At 39.7% G+C, this 13,290-nt stretch overlaps 1 protein-coding gene across 1 annotated transcript in view; it reads left to right on the top strand.

Annotated features, from left to right (window-relative positions):
- Positions 1-13,290, top strand: part of LOC108693258 (voltage-dependent calcium channel subunit alpha-2/delta-3) — a 137,862-nt gene that overhangs the window by 52,701 nt on the left and 71,871 nt on the right. The window contains exon 5 of the mRNA XM_018202115.1: positions 2,595-2,726. Within this exon, the coding sequence (XP_018057604.1) occupies positions 2,595-2,726 (132 nt within the window). The remainder of the gene's footprint in view (positions 1-2,594; positions 2,727-13,290) is intronic.

Below are 13,290 nucleotides of genomic sequence, written 5' to 3'. Positions count from 1 at the left end.
TTTTGTGCAAAGCATCTTCTTACAATAAACCCCGTTGAACACCTCGTATATTGAGAAGAAGATTTACACTGACTCCTACAACTTACAAAAATATCCTACCCCCAAATGTCGGAATCATTGTGGAACCTGTGTCTTTTGTGGAAATTGTAATTGGCGACAATCAAGGTAACAACATAATTTTGCCTCGTGCAATGTAGCTTTCATTGAAAGACTCGCGGATATTGAGTGGTTCGTGCAATCAATCACCTTCATCATTATCGGTCCAAGATCTAGTGATAGAAATCATAAAACTACGTGATGTGAATGTGATCAAATACTGCGCGAAACATGTCTGTATATGAAGCCGTTAACCGTGCTCTTCATGTCCGAACTCTGCGTTGAGAACGTATACTCTGAGCTGTGCCAACATACACATATCGTCAAAATCGAAAAATTTAAATATTTTGTAACACTTTTAGGTGAAAATTGTATCATCGATAAATGTGATGCTGTAGATTTTTTGCGCAAAATTTATAAGAAATCAAATATAGAGTGTGAGATAATAGTTTATGTTTTAGATAATATTATAAACAGTGTGAAAAAAATGTATATTTTATTGCTAATCGGAAGCAGGTGCTTAAAATTCGATTTGAAATTAATTAAATTAAATTAAATTAAATTAAGTTTCTGCTTATAAATATTGTAAGAATTATATAATAAGAATTATATATTGTAAAATTACGTTATATATAAAAATAAACGCATATTTAAATTATATATCTGAGTGTATCATTATTCATTCCTTTCTTGTTAGCGTTATTAGCACTATCATTATTACGCGTCAACATCTTCACGCTCAACGGTACTGCGATCACAACTGTATTAAGCGTTCTCTTTATTTAAATCATTAAATAAAAACCGTATGACATATTTTGCGTATATTTATGTGCGAGAAGAACATACAACGGGAGCGACAACGCAGCGAGAATAACGAAACATAAGAGGAAGAGAGATGATAAGTGTATGCAAGCCTTTGTTACCGATGCATTTTGGGAGGGTGGCGGTGAAAAATATGAAAGACATTGCGAAACGTCATCATATTTATGTGATCCATTGACCGGGGTCCTATGTTTATGTAAATACCGATAGCGCTGGAACTAGTATGCCTATGATTTTGAGTGTGAGAAGAAAAAAAAGAGATAAGAGAAGACGGCAACACATTTTGGAATGATCGCGAGATGGCGGCGGCGGCGGTAGCGGCGGCGGCGGCGGCGGCGGCGGCAGCGGTCGAAAAAAAATGTCATGTGGAATGTTATGTTTATGTAAAACACTCCGGGGTCCTATGTTTACATAAATAGCGATAGCGCTGGCGTCTTCCCGCGCCTTCACCTTCCCCACACCTACGAGTACTTCTCGCGCCCCACGCTCCCCTCCTATTGGTTAGAACCCGTCTTGTTATACTATTGCCAAATGGAGATGTTTTTTCTTTAAAATGTTGTTGAAACGTCCAATTAGGCTGCGTAATAATCACCACTGATCGTTTTGCTTCGGAAGGTAATCAATATGAATTATATCGCGTGTATTCTAAAAAATTGTGACCATCACCTTTCCGGCCGACTTTACGGTCTTCGCCTGGTTCACCTGATGAAGTCCATTGTTTTGACTATTCCTGTCTTGAGTGTGAAGTAATGGCTCTATGTTTCGTCCATAATAATAACGCAGAAATTCATCTGGATTACGTTGAAACATCTCCAAACATTGATTTTGATATCGTAACACGGTCGCGCTTATGGCTTATATAATGAGCAAATGCGGCACCCATCTTGTCGATAGCTTTTTCATATCCAATTATTCGTGCAAAATTGAAATCACTATGCCATGTGATATGTCTGTGGCCTCAACAAGCCCGCGCACTTTCACTCGTCGATCAGTCAAAATAAGTCGTGGACTTTATTGATTATTTCTGAGCAGCCTCAATTGAACGTCCCGAACGAAGTCATCACATGTACGATTTAAATTCATTCACCCAATTGTATACAGTCGCAAACACTGGTGCTGATATGCTATGAACATTCCAACTCGGCTTTGATTTCTTTCGGCGTTAAATCTTTCATATGTAGATGTTTGATCACTGCATGAAACTCGTTTTTTTCCATTTTGCAAAAAGATTGTTTGCTTTAATCATCTACAGAAATGAAACCATGCGATGAATTCCGTTCAAAATTTGACAGTAATTTGTTGAGAGATGCTACTTGTCAAAAAGTAGTAATATGACATGACACTGCGAGTGCTCTTTGACAAATTTTGTAAGAACTTATTGACTTGCCCTCATACTACATGACATACATAGTTCCTTGAATAGTTCTGAATAGTTATATTTCTCAATAGTTCTCAAGTTTCAAAAAACTATTGAAAACTATTGTGAAAAAAATTATTGTCTACTTGCATCATGATGCATAATAAACAAAAAGATCACGTCTATGAGTCGTGCTCAATACATAAACATATTTTTGCATGCGTCAGAGCAAGCATGCATGTACGCCTTATTATTCAAGAAGTCGTGTGATTTCAGCTTTAGTTATGTGCTGTGACAAATTGGTTCTTTATTCTTGCAGAGCGTGACGTTGCTTTGGGTATTCAGTGGAGCGAGTACTTGGATCTGTTGTTTGTTAATAATTATGAGAGTGACCCTACGCTTTCATGGCAATATTATGGAGCGACGACAGGATTTCTACGTCGCTTTCCAGGTATTTAAACTGGTTTCTAGTGGAAGTAAGATTCTCTGGTGAGAATCTTGTCTTATTTTTGATTGATGAAAAATGGCGAAACCAATCTGGTGATAATTGATTGATACGTAAAATATTGAAAAACAGATATGAAATGCCATAAAGTGTGATCTTATGAAAATATATCCAAATATTGTCCTCATTTTCAATAAGCTGAAAACAAAGCGTTTTCTTCGTATCCGGATATAATCTCCGATAGTTCAGATGCGATCAAACTATAGAATTATATGTATATAAAATCAGTTTTCGAAATTGATTTTTTAAGATCACATGAAGGTCACCTCTCCTTTTTTGAAATTAAATAATATGAATTTTTTACGTAACTTGACTTTTTTAATTATTCTGCATATAAAATATTAAAATCAAAGAACCAGTATAAGTTTACTTTTAATTTACACATTTACTTTTGACATATATATATATATACTACTCAGCAAAAAATTGAGAACACTTTAGAACACGTTCAAAATTGCACAATATTCAAAATAACTCGATGAAACATTATCGCAGATACAAAATCAAAAAAGCATTTAAAAGCTTAAAATCTCTACTTTTAAAATCGGTAATTGATATTTCAATCTGACTGATTCTTTAGGAAGATACAGATGGACACAAATGGATACCCGTCAAATCTTATATCCGAAAAAGTTTTACGAACTTTATGAAGATCTATGGCGTGAAGTAAAATCCACACAAAACGGTTTACCGCAGTCAAAAAAGTCAATTTTTACCTTCAATTTGCTTTTTTATTGAGTGCTGTACGATTTTTCTTCACCGAGTTATTGAACGTTAGTAGTATAGCAAAGCTATACTACTACCCCTCTAACTCTGGGGCTAGAGAGGAGCGCGGAGAGCGGGGGGTATTCCTAAGCGCGGGGTACTGGTAGGCGCGGGGAAGGAGGAGGAGGCAGGAAATCTCCGGCGCTATCGGTGTTTATAATGATACGTCGCCATGTTGTGGCATCACGTATCACTGGGGATCGTCACCTCACATCCGCCACCCCGCTGCCGCCATCTCGCTGCAGACCCCGCGTCCATCCCAAAATGCGTTTTTTTGAGCCGCTGCCGCCGCTGCTTTCTGCAGATGAAAAATAATATAAATATATAAATATAAAATATAAACATAAATATAAGTATTCCTTTTTTTATTCATATTTTCTACATAAAATTTTATGAAACTTACAATTCCAATCTTTCGGCTTTGGGTCGGGTTCGTACGATCGGAGACCGAAAAGTTCGGCCAGGCACAAATCTTCATCCAATCAGACATCAAGAATCTCACGTTCCTCCCGGTCCCACCTCTCTGCACGTATCATTTGGCTGTTATATATATTCGTAAAGCCTCTGATTCTGTGGCTACGATGTGTCCTCTGGAAAAAAGTATAACAAAGTAAATTAAAAAAAAAAAAAAGATAATTAGAAAACATCCTATAATTTATATTTTTAAAATTTAAACAGAACTTACCAATGGGATTATCAAGACCCCCACTTCATTCAGCAACTGTAGTCGCACAACCCTTTGGTTGTCGACCATAATATACTGGAAAAAGAAAAATAAAAAAACGTTATAAGCATAAATCAGCCAAAGAAAAAAAGAAACGTTAAAAGAGATACAAATAGAAAGAAAAAAAATTACTTACCCCCTCAACGGGATACTCGTAGTGGATCTTTAGAAGTTCTCTGAGGTTGCTCATTATTGCGTGAGAGTGAAATTTTTTTTTTTTAAAACCAACTACTAAAACTAATGTCTATAACTGTCACTAAGTTTCACTATCACCCCAATCACTTAATATAATTTTAAGCGGCAAAATACTTTTTTGCACACTGAGAAAAAAAAATTACTCACGCACGGACAAAGGACAAATTTCTTCTTTGTGGGAATGGCTCCGACTCTAATACAGAGTCGATACGACCAGAATCGAAAATGTCGCTTATGCGGTGAGTAACAAAAAAACAATATGTAGAAAAAGTGTAACATAAACTCAATTGTTTGAAGCCGGGTCACACTTTCCAAGAACGTAATAATATAATAACAGCGCGACAATGCAAGATAATGACTGACGCTGAGACTCAACCTTCGCCGCGGCGAGCCTGTCTAGGATTATCTTTAGTTGTATATAAAACAATTCAGATCATAAGTACCGTCACAAGAAAAGTATCGCTTATATCGTTGCAGCACTACTCTTTATAAGAATAGCTTAATATATAGTAGCCGCGATTATTTGCGCCATCGAATTGCTGAAAGTTCACGCTGCATTATTTTCACACCTATAATTCCTTTTTTTTTTCTTACGTGGAAACATACGTTCATACATATATACATACGTACATACGTACATACATACATACATACATACATACATACATACATACATACATGCGTAAGTGTGTACATATGTATGATTCGTGATACGACAAAAAAAAACAAGTGTGACTGTTATTTATCTAAAACGGAATACGATGGCATGTCGAGGTATAGGATGAATGGATGGGTGAATGGATGGATGGGAAATAAAAAAAGTACATATATAGTACTGGGAGCGAAACAATTTTTTATTCACAATTTGTTATTACATCGTTTCTTTTTTTATACGTATTAAAAGCTAAAGCCAATAGTTCGCAATCGACGAGCTGATGCCCATTGAAAATGTCGCTATCACGTATAGCGTTCTCAGACACGATGTTGGAGAATCGCGTATACTTAGCATCAAGCGTATCGACGAGTCGGGCTAATCGTTACGTCGATACGATCCGTCAAATTCAAACATACGTCGTAGCGTCGTTTCCGTCATCGTAATGCGTACGGATGAAGAATCGAGACGTACGAATATAGCATCATTCAGCGTGCAAACATTGACGATTAGCGGTCCAATACTTATAAAATTATCTTTATATTCATTTCGTAGCATCTTGTAAATTTCATTGCTGCTCATAGAGGCCCTTCCATTTCGAAAGATAGCGACAGTTCGTGTCCGCGATGATCTCCACATAACTCGGTGGACCAACGTTGATTCTAATTTCCAAATACTTATAGCTCGTAGCCGTCAGATCATAACGTCTGCTCAATAAACGCACCGCACGATGCTCCATGCTGTGTACATACGTAATGTTAAACAATGTTTTCTTTTGTATATAGAACGTTGAAACTTATATGTTTCTGCAGTTCTTTTTCGTTTCGTATGATGCGTTGTACTTTTAGCAAAGTAAATTTTTCAACCATTCATACAAGCGGATATCGCAAGACTGATTGCATCCGCGTAAATTGCGATGTATATGATAAAACTTCTAGAATAGAAGAGGGAGTAATCCTCCTCTCTTTCCAAGAATTGTGAACATGTTGCGACACGTTTTATCACGTTTTTCTACGTATTTTTTTTTGTCACGAGTTTATCAATGTTTATACTTTTTATGATTTATATTTGGATGGCAATGATGATGATGATGATGATGATGATGATGATGATGATGATGATGATGATGATGATGATGATGATGATGATGATGATGATGATGATGATGATGATGATGATGATGATGATGATGATGATGATGATGATGATGATGATGATGATGATGATGATGATGATGATGATGATGATGATGAGCACGTTGGATTTTAATGTTTTTTCCTTCGATGGCGGTGGACTTGGCGGATTTGACGACAAAGGACGATACCCCTTTCGCTCGATCGATTTTCGATGTATATATTCTTTTACTCGATCTAACGCTCGTAACTGAAGCTTACAATTGAATGAAAAAAAAAGTCTTATACACTATCTATATACATTGCATATCATAACATGTCGCGACGCGTTTAACAGAAGCGTCGATGTTTTCGGATACATACGTTCATATATACATTCATACATACATCGTTCATACATATACGTTCATACATATGAGTATTACAAAGGAAGGGAAAAAAGAAATATGTAATAAATACGTGTTAATGTATTTTTTATTTAAAAAATTCTTTTGCAACCATCAGTTATATATTTTCAATACATTTTGTAACGCGCAATTCTTAACATGTTGTCCACATCGCATAGTATTAGCAACATCCAAATTAATTAAAGATTCCATATCTTCGTAAACTGCATCCAAGGTCTCGATATATGCGTTCTCGCTCATCGTCCAAAAGCACGTTCGTTTCTCGTGTCCCTTAACGTACACGATAACATCATGTTTAAATACAGCTCTCGTGATCAGACATTTCGCCTCGTTGTATGGGACCATTCCGTCCTCCCACTGCAATCCATGGTGATAAGCACTCAACCAGGAAGCACAAGACCTGTCGGATCTTGTCAAAAATTTCCATGACACGGGACTCGTAAAAATGTATTGTGTGAGAACAGTCCCCTGTTTCAACACCGCTACTTCCTTCACAAATTTTTTGTTAACGATGAATCCTTGCAGATCCACGAACGTTGGCACAAGCATGTTGTTGAGAAGATTGCGATTGATTGCGGTCGAATGCAACGTAGATTTTATATCATGTCGGAAGTGCGTTTAGGTCGCAAGTGCGTGATTTTGCACAACGTTGCTCAATGGATTATACTGAACCACGCGATCGTGTATGATGAGACAATAGGCTGTTGTATTTGCGAGCACGTTCTCCTTACATTCAAAATCTAATCGCACGTCCACGGTGCCACTCTTGACCGATTCGTTCTGTCGAGAGCAATCGATGATCACAAACGGACTATTACGTAAAAAAGTCGTAAAGGTGAGACTCGACTCGAGATACTCGTATCCGTAGTAGCCCTTGCAGAAACGCGCGTACAAGTCATACAGAATCGCACATTTGTTTTTATCAAAATCCAGATTCAAGTCATCATACGGATAACATTCCGAATTCAAGTAGAGTTTCGCATTGGTTAATTTGCAATCGAATCGACTTATATCTTCAGACATGACGTTTTTTCGACCTGTTTGCATAGCGAAAATGATGCAGTGTGGCTTCTCAAGCTGAGTAGCCGTCTTGATGGCCCATGAATGTTTGGTTGTGCTCTGCAAGAGCGGAAATTCGTACAGATCCCACAAGCGAAAAGCCATGCTCAGATATCGTCCGCTTTCCAAAGCGCGTAGCAACGATAACTTATTTATCTCGCTCAATAACGTGCGGCATTCGCCACTGTATTTTTGAATAATTCGAGCATTGATTCTGTCGCCGGATCTCCCATCAGACAATTGTTGTCGTTACGCGCTCGTATTAAAATCAACTCATGACGAGCGTTGATCACCACGCGTTTGTAATCTTCGCAAAATCCCAGCAGTACGTAGAGCGGTACACAGAAATTAAAATATCCGGCCGCAGTAGTCTGCGCATCCCAGCCGGCATTTCGCAGAATCACGGATGACATTGTTACATAGTTTTTGAGTGTACTAGTTATGCCCACGTTTCTGTTACGATCAATCTCCACACTGTTGAGTTCATATCGAATCTCATCGAATATGAATGCGACGCAATTATTTCCCAATATCACGTGAGCACTCTGGACCACTTTGTTCTTCGTCAGTTTTCCCTCGACGTACAGAAAGCTTTCGTACAGTAGTGTGTACAGATCCTGTATGGGTATTCTTATTTCATCGCTGTACCCAAACGTTATGTTGGCGAACGGGCTGTACGTGTGAGTCTCAATCTTGACGATGCGATCGTCGAAGATCGGCTTATCTTTAATGTTTAGGATATCAGTCCACTCAAATGTTGCGCACCGCGAATCCCAAAGACTTTAAAAATGTAACGTTTGACACGCTAAGCTTCTTCTTCTTCTTCTTCTTCTTTTATCTGATGCAGCTGGATGAGCGAGTGTTATCAAACTGTGACGTCACTGGCTTTGTAAAAAATGCGTTATCTCTCTGCGTACGCTCCGTTCCGTTCAGCACGAACATCTCACGCTCGCGTTATCACTATCGCCATCGTATGTGCAATCTAACGGTGATCTCTTCGAAAATCGAGCAATCCTCCGTTCTGATCGACGATGAGTATTATTAGATCCGTAATGCTCTGTGCGATGATCGGCAGGTAAGTGATCTGCGCCTCTCCAATATCTTATATCCTGGAGGCACGCTCGGCGAAAATTCGTATATCGTGTGCACGCTTTTACCGTTGCTATACGCGCCCGCGGTCATGTTACACTCTACGCGGATAACGTTTACATTCATTATGTTGATCGACACGTCCGATTCGTGCCACCTTCACGGTCGCAGTATACGCTTCGATGAGAATCCCAGCAGCGATCCAATGCTGTTGGGCTTGCCAAAGTTTAATCTGCACATTTAATCTCGCATTTCATCGTGTTATAGTTTGCGCGGAGCGCAATCAGGTATTCTCCATCTTCATTATTATCGTCATCAGTGTCACTGTTGTTGTTGTTGTTGTTGTCACCACGCACTACGTCAACGGTTTCAAGCGCGTCGCAGTGTGGACGTTTCCGTAAAATCGCGCGTTTCAAAAATTCATTTATGTCTCGCACTTCATATAATAAAATTCGATATCGATAAGTCTCAAAAATCGCCAGATCGAGCTCGTAATCTCCATCACTCAAATCTATAGCGGGAAAATAGTTCGCCGCAAGGACGGTGCTTTTCTCGCTCAGTAAGCGTCAACGACGGAAAAAGCGTTCGACTAATACTAAAATTTCACAGCATCTCATCGAGCTTTTTAAATTCACGCGCGTCTACCGTTTGTAGAAACCGTAGGCACATCTGTCCACAGAAGCTCTGTGATCGTACGTCTGATAGACGTGCCAGAATATGTAACTCGAAAGGAAGCGCATTTATCGCTCGATTCAATAGACCGCTGCGCGACACTGACATTCGTTACAGTCTTTTATCTTCAATGCAGGGCCGTCGATGTGCGTCCGCTGCCACGGTTGATTGTAGTGCTCGTCGCAGCGACGATAGATTCGAACCTCCGAATCTGCCTTCACGTGTTCCGGAAGCTTGTCCCAGACGTGTTCGATGTAGTCGCCGTACACGCGTAAGAGTACGATCTTCGGTATATTGCAGTTGCTCGACGCTTAAGTCTTGAATATCGGAAGGATGACACAGCGCGAGATACATTTTGCTACTGTGCGATTCGCGAATTTGCGCACCTTTAAATAGTCATTCGAGAGCACAGTCTTTAGTGTCAGCATGAAATTCGTGCTGCAACCGCTAACGATACACTTCACAAATTGTGACGCGAAATCGCGAATGGAAAGCAGCACGGAGAAGCGCAAGCACGGCGAAATGCTGCCGAATACTATACGCGCGATCATTTGCGGCCCGTTGAATTGTAGTAAAACCAATGTTCTCATAAGCTTGCTCGAGAGTCCAAACGGCGTACGTTTTGAGAATGTGTATGTCTACTCAAAATCGCTGCAACAGCCAAAGTATCAATATCTCGAAAATTTATTTACGTCTATCGACGAAATCGGTTACTTTATGTTCTCCAACAACAGCGTTATCATTCCACCGAGCGAGGCGCGCCCAAATTCTATGTTTATCTTTGATGACGTAGCGATGTGGTGAGAGAATACTTTATCTTTGATGACAAGCAGGATGTGGTGAGAGAATACTTTTCGATGGGCCGCCATTCGAACGTTGACTGCTTCTATCTCTGTCAGACGTACGCGAGGATACCTAAACATCTAATACGCGACAATGCGAACCTGTTGATCCTGTTCAAACAGGATTGTACCAACTTTATACATTTACAACGATCATATGAATACCGATATGTCGTTTGATGAATTTTGTTTGTTGTATCGCGACTGTTGGCAAAAAAAATATGGATTTTTAGTGATAGACAAGGATAATGCGCTTAAAGACGGGAGATACAGAAAGGGATTTAATGAGTTCGCGATACTGTAACGTGACTAGTCGTTGTCGATACTTCGTCAGAGATGAACATGGCTGATGTGCGCGCGCGTGAAAAAATTGCGAGGGAGATCGAGAAGACGAGCGAATCAATCCGCAAAAAACATCGCGCTCTAAAGACCGATAGAATCGAGGAGGACATGGCATTGGACAGGCATTTTAAACCTATTATCAAACCTCTGCAGCAGATTGTTGACAACCCCCGTGCGCGCGATAAAGAGATAGTCGCGCGACGATAACGCAGCATCTGCCTCCAAGCGTGAGAGAAAAAAGGAGGAGAAGAAGGAGGAGGAGGAGGAGGGAGAGAAAGCAAGCGAAACGTTCGAGCGTTCCGCGACCCCGCGTAAATCCGATGATCGATCGCACGATCGTGTACAGCCGATAACCTCGATATATAACCGCGTAGCAAAATTGTACCGACGATAGAGTCGTTGGACAATGTTTTCGAAACGATGGAAGACTCGCTAGCGACGAAAGTTCAAAATCGGTTGCAAACGTCGGAAGGTCGAGAGGCATTATGAGCCGGCTTAGGCTGGGTCAAAAGTACGTCGAGACTATCTTGAAGAGAACGAGATAAACAGAAGAGCGATGTAGATTATGTGTACAGCTTTTACCTACACAAGAATGGATTGATGTTTGGCAATAAACGTTTCGACGTAGATGATGCGGACAACATAATTATCGATGGTGTACGATATGTCGGTACACCTGGTCTTTATGAGTTGATTTTCAAGAGAATTCCCGATGATCTCCTTTATACGGAAGATATGAACAAGTACAAAAGCATGCTGCTGGCAACGAACGCGCAAACACAAGCATCAATCAATTATTGAGCAACAGGGGATACAAGTACAAATACGTAATCGCGCCGTTAATATCAATCACACCCAAGAAACAGAAGAAGAAATTTGGAAAGAGATTACTTCATGCAATGATATTGAATGAGAACGCGATTGATTACGTGCATTGGGATGATCCCAACGAACTAGTGGATCGTCTACGATTGCTCGACGCTTCGCACCGAGCGGGCAACAACGCTCACGACAACGAGATGTTGTCGATCATCGAGAAACTTCGCGAAGCTGGTCTTATTATAAATTAAATCGCGTATAGACGAAACGAGTCAGTCGAGTGGTGTCAGTGAGAAAAAAAAAATTCTTTTGCTCTGTGTATTAGGCGTTGAATCATGAAAAAGAGATTCAGCGAAAAGAGAAAAATTAGCTCCGAGAAACGTCGACTCGTCGAAGAATTGCATACTCCGGCGAGAAGAAATTTTCCGCGAAGGCGCGTCAGTTCGAGAATACGACGATCTGTGGCAGGCTGATATCCGTCCGTACTCAGGCTCCAACAGAGGCCATCACTACATACCGTCATCGATGTGTTAAGCAAGTACGCGTGGACCGTACCGTTCAAGAGCAAGGATGGAAGCGAAACGGCTGTTATCGTTGAGATAATTCGAGCAAGTGAAAAATGTCCGAAAAATTTACAAACGGATATGGGGAAAGAATTTTACAACGCCGATGTGCAGAAAATCTTGAAAAAACACGAGGTTAATCACTATTCCACGTATTCGACATTGAAAGCGTCAGTAGTTGAGCGGTTCAATCGCACGCTCAAAAACAACATGTGGAAGATGTTTACACTCAACGGCAATTACAAGTGGATCGACGAGCTACCGCGCCTCGTGTCAGATACAACGTGCGTAAGCATCGGACTATCGGCATGCGACCTGCTGAAGTAACTCCCGCGATCGCCGAAAGACTTTTGGACACGGTGTACAGCGCGATAAAGATTGCTGGTCAAAATTTCATCAAACTTTAAAGTGGGCGATTCGGTACGCCTGAGCAAGTACAAGACGATTTTTGAGAAGGGTTACACACCAAATTGGACCACCGAGGTGTTTACAATCCTTAAGATACAGCGTACCAATCCCGTAACCTATCTACTCGAGGATTATCGCGGAAAATCCATCGCTGGAGCGTTTTATGAGCATGAGTTGCATCGCGTTACTCATCCGGATATGTATCTCGTGGAGAAAGTACTGCGCAGGAAAGGAAATAAGGTGTACGTCTGGCTGGGATTCGATGGATCGCACAATTCATGGATACACAAAAACAATGTCATTTGATAAAATTTTGATTCGTGTATTTTTATTTCCACATATAAAAAATATATCAATATAAATATATAAACTTTTTTTTTATTATCCTTTCCATCTTCGTTTTGGAATATATAGATATAAATATACGATATATGAAATGAAAAAATAATAGTAATATATAATAAATGATACTACATAAAACATAATAATAATACTTATATAAATGTAAAAAAAAAACATGCATTACGTGTATATTAAAATAATAGTGGTACATAATATTAGGTGTACAACTTTGCTTCCGCCGTTTTCCTATAGATGGCTTTAGCGGTAAGTGGTGGTTAGATGTCATACAATAAACTTGGGCATCTGTCAACATAACCCCATAGAAACATTAGTCGATTTGTGTCTGCATCATAAAGTTATTCTCGATTGAAAATGTCAGTTTACGAGCCAAATTCTCGTCATTTACAGGAGGTTTTAATTTTTTACTTCAATATGAAGAAATCTGCGGCTGAGGCTCATCGAATGCTCTCAAATACTTATGGTGAGGCCGCTATTAGT

This window comes from Atta colombica, unplaced genomic scaffold, assembly GCF_001594045.1.
Source record: "Atta colombica isolate Treedump-2 unplaced genomic scaffold, Acol1.0 scaffold89, whole genome shotgun sequence".
Taxonomy (NCBI): domain Eukaryota; kingdom Metazoa; phylum Arthropoda; class Insecta; order Hymenoptera; family Formicidae; genus Atta; species Atta colombica.
This window is presented reverse-complemented; position numbering and strand designations above follow the sequence as displayed.